Source organism: Neoarius graeffei, chromosome 7 (assembly GCF_027579695.1).
Source record: "Neoarius graeffei isolate fNeoGra1 chromosome 7, fNeoGra1.pri, whole genome shotgun sequence".
Lineage (NCBI taxonomy): Eukaryota > Metazoa > Chordata > Actinopteri > Siluriformes > Ariidae > Neoarius > Neoarius graeffei.
The window spans coordinates 56,896,834-56,924,139 of NC_083575.1; the positions used below are offsets into that span (position 1 = coordinate 56,896,834).

The following is a 27,306-nucleotide window of genomic DNA, read 5'->3' on the forward strand; positions in this document are numbered from 1 at the left end:
TGTACAATCATGTTAGCACAGCTGAAAACAGTTGAGCTCTTTAGAGAAGCTATAAAACTGACCTTCCTTTGAGCAGATTGAGTTTCTGGAGCATCACATTTGTGGGGTCGATTAAATGCTCAAAATGGCCAGAAAAATGTCTTGACTAGATTTTCTATTCATTTTACAACTTATGGTGGGAAATAAAAAAGTGTGGCTTTTCATGGAAAACACAAAATTGTCTGGGTGACCCCAAACTTTTGAACGGTAGTGTATGCACATAATTCATGCTTTGCATGCCAACCTTAACTTCAGTAACCAAAAGCAAACCTTTTGTCTCTTTTAGGCTCTTTTATTTAATAAACTGATTTTTTTTTTTTTTTGTTTAAAAACAGTAGCTTTCCTCATGGGGATCAGATATGTCCCCAGAAAATCAAAACTGTCAGATATTCCTACATACACTCCTCAGAGCAACAGCTAATTTAATAGCTATTCTTAGTCAAACATGCCACTGTTACTTAACTGGGCTCTGTTCTTGGATTAAACTTTTAAAAATCATCCCCACCATCCCACAGATCACCAAATGTATTAACTTGATATAATTTCTTAAAAAAAAAAAAAGCTAATCTAAGTTAACAACAATACTATATTTGAGGCTTCCTCTTAGAGCTGCCCTATATATATATATATATATATATATATATATATATATATATATATATATATGAGAGAAGTCAAGGGAATGAGAGTGTGAGACAGCTGAGTGAAAGATCTGGAAAAAGTGAGAGAGAAGACTCACCCTTGTAGGAGCTTTGTGTCTGGCTCTCTAGCTGTTTGAACCATTTCCTGCTTCAGCTCGGAGATCTCAGTGGAAAATGTGTCTATCAGCTACGGAGAGATGAACAAACACAGACGTGTTAAAGACCTGTAACATGCTTGTGTGCACTTGTACGTGCATGTGAAAGAATTATATTTGCAGACTCAGACATGAGTCACTGCTCCGATAAACCCAATCCAGAGTTGCTTCCCTTTTATATACACTAACCCCAGATTCAGAGAAAACAGAACCTAAGAATGAACAGCAAAACTGACAGTACACGAAATTAATTGGAACTCTGGAATATTTACATCATATTTGGGTGGATGGTCACTCTGAGCCTGTAAGCTCGAAGGGCGCATGAACTTCACAGTCACCAGCCAACCATTCAAACATGGAGCTGGGGCCTCATGTTTTTGTAAGGCGTATGAACTTGGTACTCCAACTCATATGGCAGCCCCTGCACCTATAACTCATCTCAGACGTATTGGTTATGCCTCACTTCTGATTCAGATTTGTTGTGGGTGAGAGAAGCCCTTGATTAGCTGTAGGACAACCCAAGGTGCTTTAACTGTCCTGGCTTTGAAGTTTCAGTTTCACCATCTTTCGTCATTATACCAAGCCAGTTCCCTGCAGAGGTAAACTGCAGCTGCATATATTTTTTGCAGAAATCAAACCAGGACCATGGTAGTTACCGGTTATAAGTCTGGCTAAAGGTGATATATGCTGGGCGCCAGGGACTATGGTCAGCAGTGGGAGAGGTTATTTAACTTCATTGTAGCTACCGCCCGCTCCAAGTTGGGCAGCCCCTGACCAATTGGGTGCTACTGATCACAACAACATTTCATGGATGGGTGTGAAATGGAATCCCTCTTAAATCACCTAAGAAAACACAGTTTATTTTTGGAACCTGTAATGTTTGGACTATGACCCCTGGAATGTCCCCCAACACTGAACTCAACTTTGGAAATGTACAGATACGGAAGACAGCTGTCATCGACACTGAGCTACAGCTGAAAAATGTTCACATTGCTGCTTTACAGGAGACACGGCTTCCTGGTGCTGGTTCAATCAGGGAAATGAATTACACATTCAAGCCTGAGAACCAAGCAAGATTGTGTGGTACTGGCTTTGCTGTTCATAACAGCATCATATCAAGCATTCAAACAGCCGTTGCAGTAAATGAAAGAATATCATCTCTAATATTGAACACAAAACAAGGCAACATTCTGGTAATATCAGCCTATGCCCCAACTCTGAAAGCTGAATCTGAGGACAAAGACAACTTTTATGAAGAACTTGAGAAACTAATCAGATCTGTTGATGAAAAGGTCAGGATTGTGATGCTTGGTGACATGAATGCCAGAGTAGGAAATGACTACGCATCTTGGCAGGGCTGCCTAGGCAAATTTGGTGTTGGTAACATGAATGACAGTGGCCAGCGTCTTCTTGAGCTCTGTTCTCGACAAAGCCTATGCATCACAAACTCTCTGTTTCTCGGACAACCTCATAGAAAAAAAGCCATGGTGTCACCCAAGATCAAAACAATGGCACCAATTGGACTTTGTGATTACGCGACAGCGTCATAGATCTGAAGTCACCAACACAAGAACCTACCACAGTGCTGACTGTGATTCAGACCACAGCCTTGTGCTGTCTTTCATGAGATTCTGTCCAAAGTTGTTCCATCGTAGTAAAAAGAAGTCAGATAAGATAGATGTGACCCGTACAGCCATACCTCATCTTAGAGAGTGCTTCTGTAATGATTTAGCTAAGGAGTTGCAGGCACTCACTGCATCAGATGACCCTGAAACCCAATGGACTGACTTAAAACATACCATTCACAGCTGTGAGCTCAAAACATTTGGTAAAAGGCATAGGCATGACTGACTGGTATAACGCTTCGTTAAAGACCATGGAGCCTGTTGTAGAGAAAAAGAGACAAGCTCTCTTGAGGATGAAATCAAGGCCGACAAGAAGTGCACTAGGTGAACTACTAACGTGTCGTGCAGAAGTCCAGAGAACAGCTAGACAATGTGTAAAGAAATACCGGGAGTCCCTCTGTGCTAAGATCGAGACTGCTAGGGATCAAGGTGATATCGAAGCTATGTACTCTGCGATCAAGGAGGCTACAGGGCCGATCTCTCAATCATGCTCTGTGCTAAAAAGAAAAGACGCTACTATCACCGACAAGAATGAAAAGTTGGCCAGATGGATAGAACATTATAGTGAACTCTATAATGGTGAGAGTTCTGTTTGTGCTGACACTTTACAGACTCTGCCAAATGACTCAATCAAGACACAACTTGACATACCACCTGATCTTAAATGAGGTAACATCTACCATAATAAGACTGAAGAACAATAAAGCAGCTGGCGAGGCTGCAATACCAGGTCAAAGCTGGTATTGATATTCTTGCAATGCCCTTGCAGAAGCTGATATTGTCTTGCTGGTCTACTGGCACTGTTCCACAAGAGTTTAAAGATGCTAAGATCACCACCTTATACAAACAGAAGGGCGATAGAGAAGACTGCAACAACTATCGTGGCATTTCCCTATTAAGTGTCACAGGAAAGGTACTAGCTAAGATCATTCTCCATCGACTGCAACAGCTTGCTGAAGAGATTTATCCTGAATCTCAATGCAGATTTCGTCCAGGCAGATCTACCACAGCAATGATTTTCTGTGTTCGTCAGCTGTTCTAAAGAAGTCTGGCTGTCCTCCAACGTTACTCTCCCTTGTAAAGTCCTTCCACCTTGGAATGAAAGGTAAAATCCAGTATGATGGCGACACATCTAATTGCTTTCCCATCAATAGAGGTGTCAAGCAAGGCTGTGTCTTAGCCCCTGCTCTCTTTGGCATTTACTATGCCTACGTTTTCAGAACGGCGTACCAGAACATTCCTGACCATGTAGGAGTCTCTCTGCTTACTCGAGATGATTGAAACTTCTTCTCTCTAGCTAAGTTCAAAGCCAAAACAAGAGTCCAAAGACTTGTTGTCCGCGAGCTTCTCTATGCAGACGATGCTGCTTTGTGTGCATCCTCAGCCCTACAGCTACAAGAACTTCTGGATGAGTTCAGTACAGCATGCCAGAGATTTGGTCTCACCATTAGTCTTAAGAAGACAGTTGTCCTGTCTCTAACTGGTAATCTAAGCTTCTCGATCAACAACACAACACTCGATAATGTTGACTCCTTCACATATCTTGGATCTAATCTTTGTCTTGATAAAGAACTGTCTATTAGACTTGGCAAAGCTTCCACTGTGTTTGGAAAACTTGAGAAACATGTGTTTAGAAATACGAAACTTACCATCAAGACCAAAGTAAGAGTATATGAAGCTTGTGTTTTGAGCATACTTCTGTATGGCTCTTCATGCTGGACAACTTATCACCATCAAGAACAGTGCCTCAGTGCTTTTCACACAAGATCTTTAAGATCTATACTTGGTGTCACTTGGAAAAACAAGATTACCAACGAGGACCTTTTTCGCATCACAGATTCCAGCCCTCTATCATGTATCCTGAAATCCACTAGACTCAAGTGGGCTGGGCATGTCCACAGAATGCCAAAATCTCACCTACCTCAGTGCATTCTCCATAGTCTTCTCAAAGATGGATCAAGGGCAATTGGTCGACCTCGCCTTAGGTACAAGGATGTTCTGAAACGAGATCTGAGAGACTTCCAAATAAACCCTGCTACCTGGACATCTGTATGCACTGATCGTGACACTTGGCATGCAAGTCTCGGGTGCGGTATTAGGGTGGATAAAGAGGCTAACCTGGAGAGACTCAAAAGACGGTGGAATTGCCTGTCAGCTAAAGATGATGATGATGAACTGTTGCCTCCCTGGCATAGTCGTTTGCGACTGAAGCTGGCCTGACTGACTGACTGGAATATTTACATCATATACACTTAAGTGTACCTAATACACTTTATTAGGTACACCCCTACACCTGCTCTTTTATGCAGTCATCTAATCAGCCAATCTCTTGACAGCAGCACAATGCATAAAATCATGCAGATACAAAATCAGGACCTTCAGTTAATGTTCACTTCAAATATCAGAATGGGAAAAACTGTGATCTCTGTAACTTTCACTGTGGCACTGATGTTGGTGCCAGATGGACTGGTTTGAGTATTTCAGAAACTGCTGATCTCCTGGAGTTTTCACACACAACAGTCTCTAGAGTTTACACAGAATGGTGTGAAAAACAAAAAACACTGAGTGAGCGACAGTTCTGTGGGTAGAAACACCTTGTTGATGATAGAGGTCAGAGGAAAATGGCCAGATTGGTTCGAGCTGCCAGGAAGGATATAGTGACTTACAGCAACTCTTTACAACCGTGGTGAGCAGAAAAGCATCTCGGCATGCAACAGCAGAAGACCACACTGGGTTCCACTCCTGCCAGCCAAGAACAGGAATCTTAAAATGAAGAACAAGTTCCTATTAAAGTGGCTGGTGAGTGTACATAATCATAATATTTACACAACATTAAGTACGATTTACAGGAAGTCTAATGCAGAATGGTCATTTAATAGTAATGCCTTTGTGTTTTCTGATCATACAAGAAAGGAGAAATGAAAGTTGGGTTTGCTCAAGTTATGCTCAAAACTGTTATGGGCTTGTGGTATAAACTGGGAAGAATTTTGATGTGGTCCACTTCAAAAGAATCAGTTGGTGTGTTGTGTTTTTTCACTGAATTGAGTGAGGCAAGTAAAGCTTCAGTTAATTTAGCAAATGGGAAGTCTATACTCAGAATTACAGAATTTTCTAACTCAGTATATTTGAAGTACAAAGTGAGAAATCATGTGTTTTGTTGGATTGTTGCCAACCATCAAATATTACTCATAAGTATAGCATTTTTTTTAACTTTCTTAAAAACAGCAAACTATCTGGTTAACAGGGATATGAAAAATACATATTTCTCTAATTTTTGCTCATTATGAACAGAAATAATATATTTGCATTCCTGCGCCAGTGTTTAGCACTGTCAGCAGTGTTTAGAATTAACGAATAAAGAATGGTTATTAACATTCTTTACATACAACCCAGACTCCAAAAAAGTTGGGACGCTGTGTAAAACAAATAAAAAGAGAAGGAAATTATTTGCAGGGCGGCACGGTGGTGTAGTGGTTAGCACTGTCACCTAACAGCAAGAAGGTCCTGGGTTCGAGCCCAGTGGCTGACGAGGGCCTTTCTGTGTGGAGTTTGCATGTTCTCCCTGTGTCTGTGTGGGTTTCCTCCGGGTGCTCCGGTTTCCCCCACAGTCCAAAGACATGCAGGTTAAGCTAATTGGTGGCTCTAAATTGACCGTAGGTGTGAATGTGAGTGTGAATGGTTGTCTGTGTCTCTATTGCCGCTTTTCCACTACCAACGCGGCTGAGTTGGGCTGAGTCGAGCTGAGTGGGGCTGTTGGAGTTGCATTTCGACTACAACCGCGCTGAACCGTGCTGGCTGGAAGTGGGTGGACACATTGGGTGGAGTTAGCGAAAGTGGGTGGACGTCACGTGATGTCGTTAGGCAGCGCAAACAGTGACATCAGTGAGCTTTTAAGCGGTAGTCTCACGACCCGGATAGTAAACAATAAACATGGAGGACATGGAGTCGTTAGTGTTGCGGCTTGTTGTCACCGACAACGCCAACAGATACTGGCAAGAGTGTATAGATGAGGCGAGGCGCATAAGGCTTCAGAAATTCTTGTAATTCGTAATTCTTCTTCTTCCGGGTTTACGGTGTTTACAGATCCCAGCGTGCTCGCAGGGTGTGTGTGGGCATGTGAGGACACTCCTCCTCACCAATCAGTGCACAGGGGAGTGTCTCCTCACGCCCCTAGCCTCACTCAGCTCGGTTTGGCTTGCTTCAGCCCTACTCCAAAACCGTGCGAGTTTTGGGTGCTGAGCAGGGCTGAAGCAAGTTGAGTCGTGCTGCTCTAAGGTAGTCGAAACGCGAGCCGTGTCAGGCTGAAGTGAGCTGAAGTGAGCCAAAAAAGGGTAGTGGAAAAGGGCCATATGTGTCAGCCCTGTGATGACCTGGTGACTTGTCCAGGGTGTACCTTGCCTTTCGCCCATAGTCAGCTGGGATAGGCTCCAAGCTTGCCTGCGACCCTGCAGGCATAATTTGGGCTAAACCCCGTATTTCTGAATTTGGGCTTTTTCCGTTGTGATACAGGGTAATTTGGGCTTTTCCACGCACGCAAAGTGCTGTTTTCCCAGTGCTTGGTGTTTAAATCTGCTGCTGCTTTTTTAGCTACAAAGTTATGAATAAATAAAGAAATCTATGAATTATTTTTACCTTTATTGCAAAATGTCTACAGCATTAATCCCTCTTGATGTACATGACAAACATAATTAGAATACAGTAAGTTAGTATTTAAAAGCTGTGTTGGGGCCTGAGGAGAGCCTGGAGGAAAGGAGCCTGTGAATGAAAAAGCAAGTTCTGCACTGTTGCCATCGAAGAGACAAACCTGTAGCCGACCTGCGACACAAAAGGTTTCTCAGTCCCATCACAAGAATCGGCAGCGCAATTCACAGTATGTAGTCGGGTAAAAGATCCTAGTTTAAATGAAAGACCAGCGTCTAAGACCGTCATCAACAAGAGGACCAAGCTCCAAGTCACTGATTCCACCCACACTTACACACCTGTGTGGATTTAAGATGCAAACTGTATCTATATCTTAAATACACACAGTTGTGTCCTGAATAGCTCTCTTTTACCTGATTTAAATCATATATGACACTAGGTATCAGAGAGATATTGCAGTTGAAGTCAGATAATGTAGGATATAGGGCTGTTTTTAGGTTTTTAAATGATACAGGAATTATTAGAATTTAGTACAATGGGGTGTGAAACGTTCTGGTTCACACTCCAGTCCAGAAGGTGGCGGTAATGCACCTAAAAGCTGTTTGCCGACCGCCATAAAACAACATAAAAGAAGGAGAAAGAAGATTTACCTAATGTGGAAATCCCGCTGTGGTCGTTGGTACTCGAGTCTCGCTCCTCCACGAAATCATGGCGTGCCGATCGCCGCTGATGGACAATTCGACGAACCCGGAACAGAATGAGAACGGTGCGGAGTTCGCGTTAATTCCGAGAAACACGTTCGAATTCTCACTAATTCCTGTGTTTCTTCCAGTGGCGGCTGGTGTGTGCCAATAGAACAGTCAGAAAATGACAATTCCACAATAACAAATTAATTTCCTTCTCAAAATCAGCAGTTTCACAGATAAAGTAACAATTTACAGCTATATTAGGCTGCACTTATGCTTTGGAAAGGAACGGTATCAAATACAATACTCAAGTTCTTGAGAGAAGTTTACAGCAAGGATATGAGTCTGAATCTATACAAATCAGTGTGTGTGTGTGAATGAGAGGGGGGAGGTTTCTAAGGCGAGTGAGTGTATGAAAAGAAATAGAGAGAGAGAGGTGGTGTGTGTGAGATTTCTGTGAGAGAGTGACTATGAAATGAGGTGTGTGTGTGTGTTCTGAGCTAGTTGTATTTCTGTGAAACGAGAGAGAGGGAGGGAGTGAAACAGTGTTGACACTCGTGTTGTGAATACAAACTATGACAAGAAAGATGTGATTATTGTCCAGTATGAACCAAAAGTCTAGTTTTGAACATCACCTCTAACCAGAGAGAGTGAGAGAGACACATTTTCTATAGCAGGGGCGACATTTCCAGCGCCCCAAAACCATATTAAATTCGGCGATGCTGATTGGCCAAATATTTATTTTTCCCCTAGCAACCATACACGATTGGCTATTTCGCTGCACTTCTGGGACACTTTGCCGAGCGCCCAAGTAGAGAAATGACCCGAGTCTGTCGGTGGAAATTCACTGCTGAATGAATGAGAGTCAGTTGGTGGAAATGTTGTGTAAATAATTCGGATTGCATGTAGGCACACACTATTAAGTAAACTATATATCTGGGTTGTTTTACAATCAGGGTACGCAAGCTAAAAATCACATTTAACACTTATTATCTTCAATATCAAAAGGCTTGACTAAATAAACTTGGTTGTTTATTGTAGCCCTGTGATAGCTCTATTTACCATGCAAAAACAAATTTGGTGATAACGTTATTTTTGGTGAATGAATGGCAATATATGTCATATTTAGCAAAATTACTCGTGTCATTTAGAAAAAGTGCTTTTTTGACCACAGGTAGCTCCAAAAGGGATGCACTTAAATCATTCTCATTCATCTCATTATCTCTAGCCGCTTTATCCTGTTCTACAGGGTCGCAGGCAAGCTGGAGCCTATCCCAGCTGACTACGGGCGAAAGGCGGGGTACACCCTGGACAAGTCGCCAGGTCATCGCAGGGCTGACATATAGACACAGACAACCATTCACATTCACACCTACGGTCAATTTAGAGTCACCAGTTAACCTAACCTGCATGTCTTTGGACTGTGGGGGAAACCGGAGCACCCGGAGGAAACCCACGCGGACAACATGCAAACTCCGCACAGAAAGGCCCTCGCCGGCCACGGGGCTCGAACCCGGACCTTCTTGCTGTGAGGCGACAGTGCTAACCACTACACCACCATGCTGCCCTTAAATCATTCTTTATACCATAAAACACACATTTGGTTCCATATCATTGGAAACATAGTTAAGTTTTAATGTTGAATGCCAGTAAGTTTTCAGACTATTTTGATCAAATTAGTATGTAATTGTGTAAAAAAAAAAAAAAGTCCTCTCCAAGACAGCTAATTTTTCAATATAAAATAACATATCTAAAATGATTATTTTCATCCTAAAATGTGGTCAAGATATTGGGACATAAATATTAGAGACAACTAACACAAAGCTTACAGCCTTATATTTAAAAGCACTATGGAAGTAGTGGATTCTGAATTGTCAAAAAAAAAAAATGTCCTCTCCGAGAATCACTTCATTTGTTTCTCCCAGCCCTGCTTAAAGCTACACTTTATCTTATAGCAGATTACACAAAACTACCATACACACATGTCAAAAAATTACCTGAAATCTGTTCTTTAACTTGTCCTTCACTTAAAAACTGGAACAAGAACCAGTTTGAATCAATTTGAATTTTGGACCCCTGTGAGACAAACTTTGTACCCTGATTGTAAAACAACCCATTTATTTATTTTCCCCCCTCCACATCTGGGAGGGCGGCACCCGAGCGCCCCCTATGGGCCAGCCGCCACCAGTTTCTTCTTTAAAAAGTCAAGACATTGGGTTTTATGCAGCCAAGTTTATTTAATCAACATTTCAGGTTTTGTTTATTTATACACACTTTTGGTAGCTTAATTTGGGCACCTACAACGTTATCCGTCACAGGTTTCATGTAATTGAAAGGCCTGCATGATTTCGTGGAGGAGCGAGACTCGAGTACCAATGACCACAGCTGGATTTCCACATTAGGTAAATCTTCTTTCTCCTTCTTTTATATTGTTTTATGGTGGTTGGCAAACAGCTTTTAGGTGCATTACCGCCACCTTCTGGACTGGAGCGTGAACACCCTATTGTACTAAATTCTCCCAATAATTCCTGTATCATTTAAAAACCTAAAAGCAGCCCTATATCCCACGTTATCTGACCTCAACTGCAATACCTCTCTGATACCTAGTGTCAGGTAAAAGACTGAATAAAAGAGAGCTATTCAGGACACAACTGTGTGTATTTAAGATATAGATACAGTTTGCATCTTAAATCCACACAGGTGTGTAAGTGTGGGTGGAATCAGTGACTTGGAGCTTGGTCCTCTTGTTGATGACAGTCTTAGACACTGGCCTTTCATTTAAACTAAGATCTTTTACCCGACTACATATTGTGAATTGCGCTGCCGATTCTTGTGATGGGACTGAGAAACCTTTTGTGTCGCAGGTCGGCTACAGGTTTGTCTCTTTGATGGCAACAGTGCAGAACTTGCTTTTTCATTCACAGGCTCCTTTCCTCCAGGCTCTCCTCAGGCCCCAACACAGCTTTTAAATACTAACTTACTGTATTCTAATTATGTTTGTCATGTACATCAAGAGGGATTAATGCTGTAGACATTTTGCCTACATAAAGGTAAAAATAATTCATAGATTTATTTATTCATAACTTTGTAACTAAAAAAGCAGCAGCAGATTTAAACACAGAGCACTGGGAAAACAGCACTTTGCGCGTGCGGAAAAGCCCAAATTACCCTGTATCACGACGGAAAAAGCCCAAATTAAGAAATACAGGGTATAGCCCAAATTATGTAATTGAAAGGCCTGGATGGCGTGCTGATCACTGTTGATGGAGAATTCGTGCTCTGTGTGAGGCTTACGGCTAGTTCGACGAACCTGGAACAACATGGGAATGGTGTGGATTTCGCGTCAATTACAAGAAATGCATGCTAATTCTCGCTAATTTCAGTGTTTTTAAAGAAGAAAGTCAAGACGGGTTTTATGCAGCCAAGTTTATTTAATCAACTTTTTTTTTTTTTAACTTTTGGTAGCATGTTTTGGGCGCTTGACCTTTAATTTGGGCACCTACGACATTATCCGTCACAGGTTTCATGTAATTGAAAGGCCTGCCCTGCACAGGATAAGCAGCTACAGATAATGGATGGAAATGATTTGCAAATCCTTTTTGACCTATATAGAGATCTTGCAGTCACGTGACCGGAAAGTTAACAGCCGCCATCTTGTCGGCAAAAAACACCGCTGAATACTGCTGCACTTGTGTACAGAATGGATCAATTTCAACCGATGGACTACACGGCTCATTTTTCTAATGAACAGATAACTAGATACATGTCTAAAATAAACGATCTACAGATTAGCGACCCTTATGGCTTACCGGACGGAGTTTTCACGACCGTGTCAGTGTATGTTGAACTGCCAGCGGAATACCCAGACGTGTATAATTACCTCATTAACTTTCCCTCGCTGTTCAGTGGTGAAGCACTGCGTGCTTATAAATCTCTGGACAGTTATCTTTACAGAAATTCAGGATTTGTCAGCGACTCAGATGTGGCATCTTGTAAACAAGAAAATAACAATCCTCATTGGACGGGTAAGTCACTTAAGTATTACTAGTACTGATAGCACTGACCAGCCGATTATAGAATAGAATAAGGTAATTCCAGCTGTAATTCCAAATCGTCCGTCTTGTTTACCATGGATCTGGCGTTGGAGAGATAGAGGCTTGGCAGTGGAGATTTGAGTAGCTGTTTTCTGAGCTTAGTCAACAGGCCGGCTCTGCAGCCTCGCTTTTGCTTCCGCTCCCGGCGCCGCCTCCTTCGCTTTGCTTCCGATAACAATCCACGGAGACCCTGCTGGTCTCGCTATCTCGTCCGGAATGTTGTGCATGCGATGGAAATCGCTACAAACCGTTACAAACCGTCATTTTCTGCTGGAAACCAATGTCCAGTAAGTCCATATGGTTGTAGTGGATATTGAAGTCCGGTACAGATGAACAACACGCAAAAATACACACATAAAAAACGTGCACAGGTAGGGAGAGCTTGTAGCCGCAGCCGTTGTAGTAGAATTGTATATGAGTGATTCCACGCTTATGGGTACTGAAATGGGGACATGAACTTATTTTTAAAAATTCACCTAAAACCATTTCTTTTTTTACCATCAGGTCACAAAACATGTAATCTTTAATGAATGATATGTTAAAAGATAACTTTAATTTTCTGAGATGTAATAAAAACATATTTATATGCCAAAGTCAGAACGTAACAGAAGTGTTGTGGACATATATATTCTCAATTTTAACAATGTAGAATTACTTTTTGAAACATAGGAAGGTGATGTTTTAGCAAATATAATTAATAAACATGTGTAGTAGAATAAACATACACATTCTTTCAATAAGATTAACATGGTATAGAGCTAGATTGTAATTAATTTGTAACAGACGCGAGATGGACAATCGTAACAGACGTAATGTAACAGACATCATTTTGGAACTCATAGGCTTGACTTTGGCATATAAATATGTTTTTATTACATCTCAGAAAATTAAAAAGTTATCTTTTAACATATCATTCATTAAAGATTACATGTTTTGTGACCTGATGGTAAAAAAAGAAATGGTTTTAGGTGAATTTTTAAAAATAAGTTCATGTCCCCATTTCAGTACCCATAAGCGTGGAATCACTCATATAGTAGGGTTTTCCAGAAGGTAGAAGTAGAAGCAGAAGTAGAACCAGAAGTAGAAGCAGAAGGCGGAAATGGCGTTTTACCGACAAAATGGCGTCTGTCACAATCTGGATCGGCTGTGATGTCACATGCAAGTGCTCCATTCACTTGAACACAAACAGAGACGAGATATTTCATGTTCTAACTAATAAACTTTGTTTTGTAAATATACACTCATTCTGAATTTGATATCTTCAGCACGTTCCAAAAAAACTGGGATGGGGCTAGAAAAGACTGGGAAAGTTGTGGAATGCTAAAAAAACCATCTGTTTGGAACATTCAACAGGTTAATTGGTAATTGGAGAGGCTCAGTCATTCACAAGCAAGAATGGGGTGAGGTTCATCACTTTGTGAAAACCTGTGTGGGCAAATAGTCCAATAGTTTAAGAACAATGTTTCTCAAATGTACAGTTGAAAGAAGTTAGGGGTTTCACCACTGACAATCTACAATATCAAAAGATTCAGAGAATCCAGAGAAATCTCTGGACGTAAGGAGAAAAGCGAAAATCAACACTGAACTGTGACTGTCCCAAGTTTTTTGAAATTGAGACTGAGAGATAATATATTCTGCTTAGAGGGAAGACTAAATTATAAATAAAACCAAACACTGCATTTAAACAGAATCATGTTTATTTACAACCCCCCAAAAAGTTGGGATGGTGTATAAAATATAAATAATAAAAAAAGAATGCAATGAAAAGAGTACAAAGACAACATATCAAATGTTGAAACACTTTTTTTTTTTGTTGTTTGAAAATTTTTGATTGCATTACAATGGCAATTTTGTTCGATACCAACAGGAGTCAGTGTTTTATCACTCTCTCTAGGTCCAGGTCTGGCAGTTTCAGAGTCCAGTCTATGATAAAACAGACTTGAGTAAAAACAGGCATTACTTTTGTACCTGCAAACATTTAGAAATTTATATTTAAATAATTTATTAAACCTATGGAACACTAACTGCACTTTCCCTTGTGTTTCAGTTTTCCTGAGCCAGCAATGTCAATTATGCTCTGTAGATATTTGTCTTACCCCAGAACCCTAGTCAGCAAACCACAATTACACCCCAGTCTCTGGTGCACTGAATGTAGCTCACAGCCAAAAAAAACACAGCCTCAACACAGTTTTGTATAAAGGCCTCAACTACAAAAAACAATGAGATTGCTGTCAAAAATGTTTAAAATTTCCCTTTTAAGAGATGTTAAATACCTCATTTAATATTTTAAAGAACTATAAACGATCTAGTATTAAAATCAAAGTTATTAAGCATGCCATTTTTTTTTTTTTTTTTAAAAAGCTACTGGGGCGGCACGGTGGTGTAGTGGTTAGCGCTGTCGCCTCACAGCAAGAAGGTCCTGGGTTCGAGCCCCGGGGCCGGCGAGGGCCTTTCTGTGTGGAGTTTGCATGTTCTCCCCGTGTCCGCGTGGGTTTCCTCCGGGTGCTCCGGTTTCCCCCCCAGTCCAAAGACATGCAGGTTAGGTTAACTGGTGACTCTAAATTGACCGTAGGTGTGAATGTGAGTGTGAATGGTTGTCTGTGTCTATGTGTCAGCCCTGTGATGACCTGGCGACTTGTCCAGGGTGTACCCCGCCTTTCGCCCGTAGTCAGCTGGGATAGGCTCCAGCTTGCCTGCGACCCTGTAGAAGGATAAAGCGGCTAGAGATAATGAGATGAGATGAGATGAGAAAAGCTACTGAGCTGGCAGAAACATGTCAGGGTCTGAATCTACACATCAGTGTTTCATAATGAAAGGGGGAAAACAGTTTTGCAGCAGTTCCTGGCAAAGAACAGGCTTCCCTGAGATCAGTGTGCTTGGTAGCATTAGGTAATCTATACATATAGAATGGAAGCTACGAAGTAAAGACGATTAAGAGTTAACTGAGAAAATCTCTGACAGATTTAACATCGAATGCAGCACATTCCTCAGGGCTAACATCAGTGACAGAGAATAGTATCGTTTACAAGTAATATAATAAACAGGCTTCAGATAATGAAAAAGACAGGACAAGGGATGAGAAGAAGATTCCAAAACATTAAATGAATAAAACATCCACGTGAAAGCTGCTAGACAGGGTCCATGAGTCCAGAACTTTGCGTTTAACAAGGATTAAGTAGGGGGGGGAAAAAACCCAGTATAATTTTTGCCTGGTCTAAGGAGCTTTAGAAGGAAAGTATGATGCCTGTGAGGCTGGCAACCTGTGACTGGCACTACTGCCTTTTTAAAAGGTCAAAACACTCTTCTAAATGGCACTCAGTAACTCTCTTTCTAATGAGCTCCATGATTTAAGCATATGCTGTGTGGGCATCCAAAATAGCAGCCCAGACCCTAGGAAACTATATATTCCAGGACACACTGTTAAATTTGAGTAGACGCATGAGAATGTCTAAACAGAACAAACTAACAACTGATGGTGAAATCCTCCATCATAAAAAAAAAATAAACAAAAAAATTTTAAATAAAAACTCCTGCTACTAAACACAGCTAAAAGGAGCTCTCCATCATTTGGTGGACAGCATTGAGAAACGAGAGATAATAAAAACTGTTGTTCATTCATGTCCATAATCCTAACAAAAATCCACTATAATCAGAGAAAATCTTCATAAGTGCACGCAGATGATTTATTCAAGACTCTGGCTGCAGCAAAACTCTTCACTGAAATAAAGCCAGAGACTTAAGTCAGTGAGTAAAATTTCCTTCATAAAACAGAGGTTACGTCACTGGCTTGGTACAAAATAAAAGAAGCCTGAATTGAAGGCTTCAGTAAATCTTGCCTTGGAAAATCCAATGATGAAGACGATCCTTACAGAGAATACACATTTTACTTCTAACTACATGTGTTGCACTCAAGACTCCACTTCCCAGCGGTCACAACGGCCTTCAAACATGGCCACCATGGACTACAACACCCATCCTGCACTTCAACATTCACAGTCTCCCCTTTACTGATCGCACACGCCTGGACTCAATCATCATTGCACTTATTTAAGCACTCACTGCACCTACCCTGTGTCCAAAATCACTCACTATATACTGGACTATGTAGTGAGCTCGCCATTTTGTAGTGCTGTCCGAATGTATAGTGAGAATTATTACCGTGTATAGTGCACTCAAAGTGTCCCGCAATGCATCGTGAAAAGTAGTGTACAACCAATGGTCACTAACCAAGCAATATATACCAACATGCATTGTGGTTGTGCTGAAAGGAAAAAAAAAAAAAAAAGTTTGTTGGGGATGAATGGATGGAGGAAGAAACACATGACAAACAGACATTCAAGTACAATTAAAAATACTAAGAGAATAGAAAATAATCTAAAATAGAATAAGACATAAAATACAAGAATAAAAGTTACAGTGCAGAGCGAGGAATTAATCAAAAGCCTCAAATTTGATTTAATAAAAGGCAGCGGCAAAGAAGAAAGCATTCAGCCTTGATTTAAGAGAACTGAAAGATGCAGCAGACACAAAGTCCTTTGTATTTATTAATGTGGGAAATGCGCTCAGTATAATGTGTATTTATCACAAAAATACATGCATGTATTTATTATTTTGAAAACCCACCAGCCGACTGATCAGGCACATTTTAATTGTGCAACAGTAATGACGTAAATAACGGCGTGGCGGAGTAGTGTCCGAAAGCGGTTTTTCATTTTACCAATGAGCTCACTATATAGTCCTCTATATAGTAATTCCCTATAGTGAGTAGGGAGTAGTGAATGAGTGAGTGATTTCAGACACAAGGCTAGTCTTTGTAAAGGAAATGCTCAGTGTATCCTACCTGACTTGACCAAGCCTTGCTATTGTCTAGACTGATATTCTGGTTTTGACTTTTTTTTTTTGTATTTTTGGACTTTGCCTCTTGACTCTACCCTTGATACCCTTGCCTGATTATCCACTTTGTTTTTGTCTCACGTTTTGGATTTGTCTGCCTGATTGCCTGAATAAACTCTCTTTCAGCTTTTATGTCCGTCTGTCGCCTGCATTCCTGACAATATGCTAAAAGAATGACTGAAAATACTTTACATTTGAGGCTCAATTACTCATGCTGGGTAAAATAACAACATTCCAGAGGTTTATACCAACAGTTAAGTGCAATGGGAGTAGTGTGTATTTCTGTCTAGCTCTAAAATCAAACAGCTTCAAAAACTATAGACTGTGAAATGGAGTGCAGTAGAAACATGAGAATAATAAGATACACAGGGATAATGGCATAAGCTGTCCGGGTTTAAATCCACACTGCTGTAGACAAGTTCTCACAAATATTATATTATTTAACGGTTTTCAACACAATTTATCAATGATCAGTTTTGATAAGCAGTATGTAAATTATATGAATGAAGTAAGAACTGAGAGCAGGTTCTGGAGCATCTGGTTCTCAGGGATTGAATATTCTCACTGGCTTCAGCCCGAGGCAGAGCACCAACAACAGACTAAACAGACTGCTTCAACCCAAGAAGCACTTCCAACCACAAAGAGCACTATTCTTTGTAGATTCTGTTTATGCAACTTCCAGATGATGATGACCAATTTAACTCTTAAAACATCCAAAAGCATTTTGCAGGTTGCAAGAAAACTGATGTAAAATACACTAGAAATTGGTACCTTAAAGAAGCTGCCACTACGGTCCATCTGGCAGGGCTTCACCGACGCGTCTGCGGCCATGTTGGCGTTCTGCCTGCTCTGCTGTGCGCTGCTGCCAGGGCTCTGTGGAACATAAACACACCGCTTATCTGAGGAAATTCCAGTTCATTCCAAGAGTGCAGGTCAGAGATCTGATGATCAGATGGTGCTCCAACAGGCATCTGTGCTCTCCCTGCTCTCATACACCTCAGCAAAAATGACTTCTGGAGAGTCCTTTCCACTCTCATCTTTATTTTATGCTACATGGAACGTATGCAATTCTACCCATCCCCAAACAAACATACAAAACTCTTTTCCACACCTACAGGCCTCCTCTTCCTGTAAATGGTGCCTCAAGAGCTGATGTTTACTGTGATGCACTGTGATTCATCTCCCACAGGAAGTTTGTGTTCTATGAACAAAAAGAAATCAGCAAAGCAAAACAAAAGGATGTGCTCTTGTGCAGTTACACTTGCATAGTGCTTTTGAAAATGCCTACAATACAAAGAAGTTGAGAACGTCAGCCTAGGGGATGACTACAAGCAGTAGGTTAGAGGTCATACCATGTGACCAAACTGAAGGGGTGAAGGTGGTCAAATGGAGAAGTGCTCAAACCTGTTTATTCTGACGCGAACGAAAGGAGACTGTGAGCAACCTATGAATGTACAACTTTATTATCCCAGTTGGCAACCAGGCAGAGAGCAGTACAGACATGACATCATGAAGCACAAATGTCTACATGCCCAAATTAAGGTTTATGCTGCCGTCTGCTCGTTGTACTGAAATGACAGTTTTTCTGAGCTCGTCACTTGATTAAAAACAAACAAACAAACAAACAAACAAAACCCCACATGTATTAACAAGAGTCTATCTTGATATTTCTGGTCCAGTGTCATTACCAATGACCCAGAAACAGGAGTCCAAGAGTTTACAACTCCTTTGCACTTTCTAAATTCCAAATGCTGATTTTCGTGGATTCACTCACCCCATAGTATAATAACTAGAAAGCCACTTCTGACCAACTTCCAGATGCCTAAAATCCTGACACTCAGAAGACATGATCCAGCACAGCTGTGCACAACATACGCACAACAACTTCCTGCCTTCCTCCAGCACAAGTTACACTACCTTTAGGATTCTTACAACAGCGATTTTCAATGTTATTTTCAACAAAAGAAACAGCATGTGCCTGAACTGGTGTATGTCTTTTGGTGCGTTCATGTGCTATGGGAATTATGGTAAATACCAAACGCCGACATGGAAAGCACACATGAACGCCCCCTCTTGTGGTATTTTCCACTGGGCAACTCATAGAAAATTTTGATACACGAGTTGCCGAGATGAGATGAACTTTAACCTTTTCAACATGGCGGCGAGTGGTACAAGACACTTGAATGGTAAGCATTGTACGCTACTAAAGTTTTTTTTTTACTAGTACTAGTGGGTAGTTTTTGGTGTCTATGCAATGTTGCGTCATTAACAAGTGTAATATAATACGTTAGAAATCCGTTTCCTTTAAAAATGTGTTGTTATGGTTTGTTTTTACCGATCCAGAGCAGACGCTATTGCTAACGATAGCTAACGATTCTGAATCTGGTCCACCATCTTTAATTTGTCAACAACAACAAAAGCATGTGAACACAACACACTGGTAAATACCACTTCCCAACTGGAAAATATTATCTTCCCATAGCACATGAACGCAGCATTTGTGTTGGGATAGAACGCTGTTATTGGAGTGGGGCGTCTGGGGGATGTTGTTTTGGTCCTCATGCTAGATAAAAAGTCATGTTAAATTTGTGAGATTCAGTTCACTTTTGATGTAACTGTAAACTACAAACAACCCCAGGGGCTTCTTGACAAATCATTTGCCTTTTTCCTTGTTTCCTTTCCACAAATTATCACATCTTGCCCTCCAAAATCCTCTGCATGTTTTCTCTGCCAGGCTACAGATAATTATCCAGCGTGAAGCTGAAGTGAATCAAAGGCACACTGATCTGCCTTTTGTTTTATTCGTTCTACAAAAGCCAGCAACGATAGAGGCTTACTTTTCAATACTGTGGCGCATGTCTCAGGAAATGACTGTGGCATGAAGGGGGTGAAAGCAGAGGTCGGCCTGTCCTTGCGACATTTCCTGAAATGCACTGACCCTCTACTGATGGATGCATGCTGAGCATAATACATTAAATCTCTTTCTTAGTACTTATTTTAACTGAAAAAAAAAATCGAAACAGTCAAGGGTTTATTTATTCTGGGTTGAACTTACTTGTTTTCTCTCTCTCTCTCTTACAAACACACAGTTAGGTAAACAGGAAGGCCTCTTAACTGCCAGGCAGAATAAACATGGGGGAAAAAAGTTATTACTTGGGTTGCTGGGGACCAGAAACACACAGTCAAGAAATCCTTCAAAACACATCCTTCATCTGAACAGACACATAGGAATACAGAGAAAACTCTCTAAAAGACATTAAGCCTTATTAATAATGTTTAGGTAAAGAATAGATATCTAAAATACAAGGACAATAGTGAAATAATCAATGACAGGGTAATGTGATATGTTCTAATGCAAAGAGAGGTTTATTATTTTCCAAAATTAGCACATTCTTAAGCGCGTTACTTCTCTAACCCCATATGCCAATGGTTAAAATTTTTAATTTGTCAATGAACAACACACTGTATTTGTAACCGTTTATAGTGACACTTAATGTTGTGAAATGTCCATGAGAACAGCTGCTTCCTGTTTCTTTGCCTAATCACTTTATGGTAGCTATAAACCGTCACCCCTACCCAGCCTCTTTTTTCCCCTCTTTCTCAAAGTTAATAAGACAAAAAAAAATGCAGCTGGCGGCACGGTGGTGTAGTGGTTAGCGCTGTTGCCTCACAGCAAGAAGGTCCTGGGTTCGAGCCCCAGGGCTGGCGAGGGCCTTTCTGTGTGGAGTTTGCATGTTCTCCCCGTGTCCGCGTGGGTTTCCTCCGGGTGCTCCGGTTTCCCCCACAGTCCAAAGACATGCAGGTTAGGTTAACTGGTGACTCTAAATTGACCGTAGGTGTGAATGTGAGTGTGAATGGTTGTCTGTGTCTATGTGTCAGCCCTGTGATGACTTGGCGACTTGTCCAGGGTGTACCCCGCCTTTCGCCCGTAGTCAGCTGGGATAGGCTCCAGCTTGCCTGCGACCCTGTAGAACAGGGGTGTTCAAATTGATCCATAAAGGGCCGTGTGGCTGCAGGTTTTCATTCCAGCCATGCAGCAGCACCCTGATTTGGCTTATTCAATCAACTGACACACCCACCCTTTAATCAAGGGTGGGTGTGGCTGCAAGTATTTGACTGTGTGAAGACAGTTCAGTTGATTGAATGAGCCAAGTCAGGTGTGCTGCTGCATGGCTGGAATGAAAACCTGCAGCCACACGGCCCTTTATGGATCAATTTGAACACCCCTGCTGTAGAAGGATAAAGCGGCTAGAGATAATGAGATGAGATGAAAAATGCAGCTTTTCCTGTTACCGAGAAACCACATCGTGCAACCTGTTTCAGAAAACTTACTGACACCCGAGATGCCTTCCATAAAAGTTAAATATACACGGCATTTTTTCACCCAGGGTACACATTTCTGTTCCAAAATGGTCATTTTTTTGAAAGTTTAGTTTTCAGATTTTTAGTCAGTGCATTTTGTTTCCACATATCTTAATATCACAGTGTGAAAATTTCATGAGGTATCCTCCTCAGGTAGCTTCATGGGCTGCACGGTAGTGTAGTGCAGTGTTTCCCAACCTTTCTTGAGCCACGGCACATATTTTACATTCGAAAAATCCCATGGCACACCACCAAACAAAAATATCACAAAAAGTATATATAATAAAATATAATGATCATCTAGTCTCAGTTTACTCACAATTTACTTAGTGTGAAACTTGGGCCTGTTTAGTTGAACACAAAGCTGATAAACTCGCAGGAATTGAAGAAAGACACACACGAAGATCTTCCTCAACAGCTCTGAGTCACTCTCCTTTTTTAGTTTTTATAGCAGTCATGCTTGAAAAGCCCAGCTCGCATAGGTAGGTTGTGGAAAATCACCTTTTTTGCTTTCTTCTAACCTCTACTCATACTAGGGCCTTCATCTGGGTCAGGACCCAGTTTGGGTTGTGTACTTTTTCTTTTCAAATATTTATCCATCGCTATCATCGCTGTCACACCCGAAGCATTACTAATTCTATTGTTTGAATGGCAACAGGTAGATACACAGGTTAATTAGCTACCTGCTGCCATCTAGTGGAAGAGCATTTAATTGTTCTGCCTGTCACTATACATCGCTGGCATAGACGAACGAAGACAAATTCATCTCATTCTCATCTCATTATCTCTAGCCGCTTTATCCTTCTACAGGGTCGCAGGCAAGCTGGAGCCTATCCCAGCTGACTACGGGCGAAAGGCGGGGTACACCCTGGACAAGTCGCCAGGTCATCACAGGGCTGACACATAGACACAGACAACCATTCACACTCACATTCACACCTACGGTCAATTTAGAGTCACCAGTTAACCTAACCTGCATGTCTTTGGACTGTGGGGGAAACCGGAGCACCCGGAGGAAACCCACGCGGACACGGGGAGAACATGCAAACTCCACACAGAAAGGCCCTCGCCGGCCCCGGGGCTCGAACCCAGGACCTTCTTGCTGTGAGGCGACAGCGCTAACCACTACACCACCGTGCCGCCCGCGAAGACAAATTATTTGCAGTAAATAAATAATAATTTTCAGAACAATTAAGTGAAATTGGATAATTTCCCACGGTACACCTAATGATCTCTCACGGCACACTAATGTGCCGCGACACAGTGGTTGGGAATCACTGGTGTAGTGGTTAGCACGGTCGCCTCACAGCAAGAAGGTTCTGGGTTCGAACCCAGCAGCTGGTGAGGGCCTTTCTGTGTGGAGTTTGTGGAACATGCAGTTAGGTTAACGTGGGGCGGCCTTGGGCTGAAGTGCCCTTGAGCAAGGTACCTGACCCCTGACTGCTCCCTGGGTGCTGTGGTGTGGCTGCCCACTGCTCTGGGTGTGTGTGTGTGTGCGTGCGTGTGTTCACTGCTTCAGATGGGTTAAATGCAGAGGATGAATCTCACTGTGCTTGAAGTGTGCATGTGACAAATAAAGGTTTCTTCATCTGATTCAGAAGATATGGCCTGTTGATCAAGACCACCATTTCAGTGAATTGGTGGGGGCTATGGTGACTACACCAGTGTATATTTTTTTCCACAGAATAAAAAAAGATTTAAAGGTATAACTAGATATATTTTATTGGAAATATTATGAAATACAGTGCCACCTAGTAGTATTGGCACCCTTGAAGTTTATGTACTTAAAGTTAAGCATCTCCTGAACAAAAGTGATGTAGTGATGCAGAATTTTTCTACAGATAGCTCGTGGTTAATATAAAAGAGCAAAGTATCAACAAAATAAAAAAAATAAACAATTAGAGTGAAAAAAATGAAAAAGGTAAATCTTGCTGTATCACTAGTATTGGCACCCTTTGCTGTTAGTCCTAAAACCTAACCTAACTAAACCTAATTTGACTCACCTATGGTAAATTACAAATGGAAATCACCTGTGAAGACCTGTCTGTGCCCATGTGACATGAAATGGCCAATGAATGATGAGATTTGTGTTTTGAAAAACCAACTGTTTCACTCAGTCCCTTTTTCACAATGGTGAAGACAAAAGAGCTGTCTGAAGAAACAAGAAATGCAGTTGTTGACAAACACAAGAGCTCCAAAGGATATAAAGCCATCTCCAAAGAGCTTGGTATCCCTGTGTCAACAGTGCATAATGTTATTAAGAAATATTTGAAGCATGGAACGGTCAAGAACCTCCCTGGGCATGGGGGTAAGAGAAAAATCAATGATAGAAATCTTCGAAGGTTGGTGCGATTGGTGGCAGAATCACCTCAGTTAACATCTACGGACCTGCAGGCCCACCTAGAACAGTCTGGGGTAACTGTTTCAAGAAGCACCATAAGGCGCACACTCAACACAGCAGGGCTACATGGGCGGAGGCCAAGGAAGACCCCATTATTGAAAAAAAGACACAAAAAGGAGTGTCTGGAGTTTACGAAAGAGAACCTGGACAAGCCACAGTCCTTCTGGGAAAATGTCCTGTGGACAGATGAGACAAAAGTAGAGCTTTTTGGGAATTCTCACAGGCAGTATGTTTACAGGCGCTGCAATGAAGCATTCAAAGAAAAGAACACCCTACCAACAGTCAAGCATGGTGGAGGATCAATAATGCTGTGGGGCTGCTTTGCTGCATCTGGGACTGGAGGCCTTACTCGTGTCATAGGTATTATGAAATCTGAAGATTATCAACAGATTTTGGAGCAAAATGTCCTGCCCAGTGTAAGAAAGCTCGGTTTGAGGCGAAGATCTTGGGTACTCCAGCAGGACAAAGACCCCAAACACACATCTAAAAGCACACAAAAATGGTTAGAAAAGAAAAAAATGGACTGTTTTGAAATGGCCAGCAATGAGTCCTGACCTCAATCCAATTGAGAATCTTTGGGGGGAGTTGAAATCTGCCATTGGCAGAAGGAATCCTTCAAATATCCAAGACCTAGAGCGCATAGCGAAGGAAGAGTGGGAGAAAATACCACAAGACAAATGCAAGACGCTCATTGATGGCTACAGGAAACGTTTGGAGGCCGTCATCGCTGCCAAAGGGTGTGCAACCAAATACTAAGGAGGGGTGCCAATATTCCTGCACCTGCTGTATTTCTGTTTTTTGTTGTCTTAGAAATTAAAATGCCTGTTTTGAAAGAAAACAACTTTTCAGTTCCTTTGGACCTTCAATTAAAAGATCTGGGTATTGCAAATTGTGTCCATTTCCATTTATTTCTGGAGATATTACAAAAGTTGTGAATAAAATTAAGGGGTGCCAATACTGCTAGGCGGGGCTGTACACTTTGTCTAACACTTAAAATGAACATATTTGTAAACACGTTCATAATTTTGATATGACACTCCTGAATCTTGATCGCTAAGAGCAATTTTTTCACATTTTTCACATTTTATTATGAGATAAAACAAAAATACTGCTAACAGAAGTGATTTGGATATTTTACCTAGTTCTTTATTGAATGAACACAGAATCAAATATCTTTTCTAACGAAGAAATGCCTAACGAAGAATTGGGGGCTACGGAGACTACATTTCTCAATTAAACCACTACTCAGTGCAACTACTTCAAGTCTGTAATGACTAAAGGCATTTTATACCTTTACTTCTCATGGTAATTATAAAAACATTATGGGAAATTCTTTAACCCTGATTAAACCCCGAGTTTAGAGAGGGCTACGGAGACGACAGTGCTTTTTCCATTATCCCAGTGAACATTTTCAATGAACGCTGAAAGGTATTGGTGCCTTACAGTCAACACATTTTTTCTGTGCATTATTCCTACATATATAGAGATTGAAACTACCAAAATGGATACCATTAAAAGAATCAGTGATTGAATTTTTGGGTTCCTTTTTGAGAACACTGACCAAAAACGTCATTTGGCATAACGACGGACACATTATCAAAGAACTGCAAAATTTTTGCCAGGTGATAAATGACTCCTTTATATGCATATATTAAATTAAGCAGAGATACTACATTATCATTTCATATCAATCTTATAGCACAAAATGCACTAGAAATGTGGGATTTTGTATGATGTTCTATAGTTCAATGTGCAGTGGAACAGTATAACGTGCCAAAACAGCCCTAAAATGGGCCAAAAAGGCATAAAAAATGAAAGAATCAACATGGAAACAAAATTTAAAAAGTGTTCACTGTGGTGATCTGATGACACTAATGTAAACATAAGTTTAATACAAGAAACTTGACATATTTTTTAAAAACACCTGCATAACGTCTTATTTCTCCAAATGTGTACCCTGAGTGTAAAAATGCTGACAGTATATCTTCATACAGAAAGTTTGATCATATCATTGATTATATGTTTTTGTTAAATAGCTTTTTTATTCAGTTATCATCAAGCTTAGACTGTGTGAAGAGTTTGTCCCTGTGAAATAGCTCTTGCTGTAGAACTAGTAATGTATTAGAATGAATGCATTAATATAAACATGTAATTTGAATTTTAGCCAGCACCACAGTTAGTGCTGTACTGTTATAGAAAATGAACCAACACCTTCTGAGCAATCAGATTCAAGAACTCAACAGTACTGCGGTACGAATAACATTACTCTCAGCAGTGAAAACCATCAGTCATCTCTGTGCTGCCTTGTACACTACGCAAACAATAAAAACCGCACTCCATCTGTAAGTGTAAGAGTGTCTGAGTTTGTGTGCATGCCAAAGGAAGACACTGTTCAGAAAACACAAAGACACATCTGCGCTGCAAATCACAGAGTCGCTCTGTTTTCCCGAAACACTCTTCCAACACACACATGGCAGGTGCAGAGGAATCACTGAGTGCCATGGCGGTTTCCCTGGCAGCACCAGCGAGGTCTGAATGGAAATTGGGAGAACTGACAATTAAAGGATGTTAACAGCATATAGAGATACGAGACCTTCTTATTCACTCTTACGTGTAATGAAAAACACTTTTTTTGAGGGTGTGCCCTTGTGTACATGTTTTTGCAGCTGCAGCTTCTCTGAAGAATGACACATCTGGGCCAAAAATCGCTGAGTTTAGAAAAGATCCCTGTTTGTCATTATTGTTTTAACTTGTCTAAAAGAGTAGCTGAGGGCTGGAAGGCAAGTCAAAGCTGATTGGGCTGGTATGCAATAGGCCACAGAAAATATTCCCCACTGCTGGCACGCATGTTTGTGGAGAGCAAGCAAAATAAGTAAGTAAGTAAGTAAGTGTATTCTGTACTGCTCCCCAGGCTGATAGACAATTAGCTACATTAAAGGCACATGCAAAGCCAAATAAAAAAAGGTCACCGTCAGTACATCTGTTGTAAACTTGCCTCAGGTTGCCGTGACGCAAGAGTCAGATTTCCTGGTTTGAATAATGGGGAAAACTCTCTTGATGATGCCCTTTAAAAGGCAGAAACCAGTTCTAAAGGACTACACCTTCCACCAGTCTGGCATCTCCTTAGACAAAGAAATCAAAAGGGAAGTACCCAATATTTTTTTTCCACTGTCAATTTAAACTGTATTTGCCTTTGATTTGGATCTGAGACATACCAAAGACCTTCCTTCTGGGAATGTGGCACCTTCCTAATAGTTCATTTTCTCAGGCTAAAAGAAATGCTTTACGGAAACGTTTGCACATGTGTGGTGGCCTGGAAAAACCCTACAAATAAAAGACTTCAGATTATATAAATGTTTTGAAACCGACAGGTTTTCCTGAACTGGAATGTTTCTCTTTTGCACATCTCACTCACAATAAAATTACAGCATTTTAAAATCTGGTTAAGCCCAAAAGTGAAAAGGGAGAAAATTGTTTGAAAATGCTTTTTAAAAAAAAAAAAACCATTCACAAATTCCACTGTAAGACAGCACTACAGCAATTACCTAAACACAACTGCTACTGATCAATTTAATTTGCATTTAATATGTAATAATTAAAATACCTAAATAATAAATATGTCTATTTTTATAGCGGACTTTTTGTAAACACATTTCCCAAACTGGTTCTCTATCTACTTAAAGTGATCTTTTTTTTTTTTGGGGGGGGGGGGGGGGGGGGGGGGGGGGGGGAGACGGACGGACGGACTTTTTAACTTTGTTTTGTGGAA

General features: G+C 41.0%; 1 protein-coding gene across 3 annotated transcripts in view; it reads right to left on the reverse strand.

The window, feature by feature from the left end:
* The window catches only part of rin2a (Ras and Rab interactor 2a), a 77,104-nt gene that overhangs the window by 26,393 nt on the left and 23,405 nt on the right, over positions 1 to 27,306 (reverse strand). The window contains exons 2-4 of one of the 3 annotated variants that reach the window (XM_060926053.1): positions 19,830 to 19,888; positions 17,546 to 17,647; positions 779 to 867 (exon numbers count right to left, since the gene is read on the reverse strand). In XM_060926053.1, the coding sequence (XP_060782036.1) occupies positions 779 to 867; positions 17,546 to 17,605 (149 nt within the window). In that variant the 5' untranslated portion in view covers positions 17,606 to 17,647; positions 19,830 to 19,888. Of the gene's footprint in view, positions 1 to 778; positions 868 to 5,126; positions 5,224 to 17,545; positions 17,648 to 19,829; positions 19,889 to 27,306 lie in introns of those variants that run through there. The other 2 variants (XM_060926052.1, XM_060926054.1) reach the window with 2 other exon arrangements.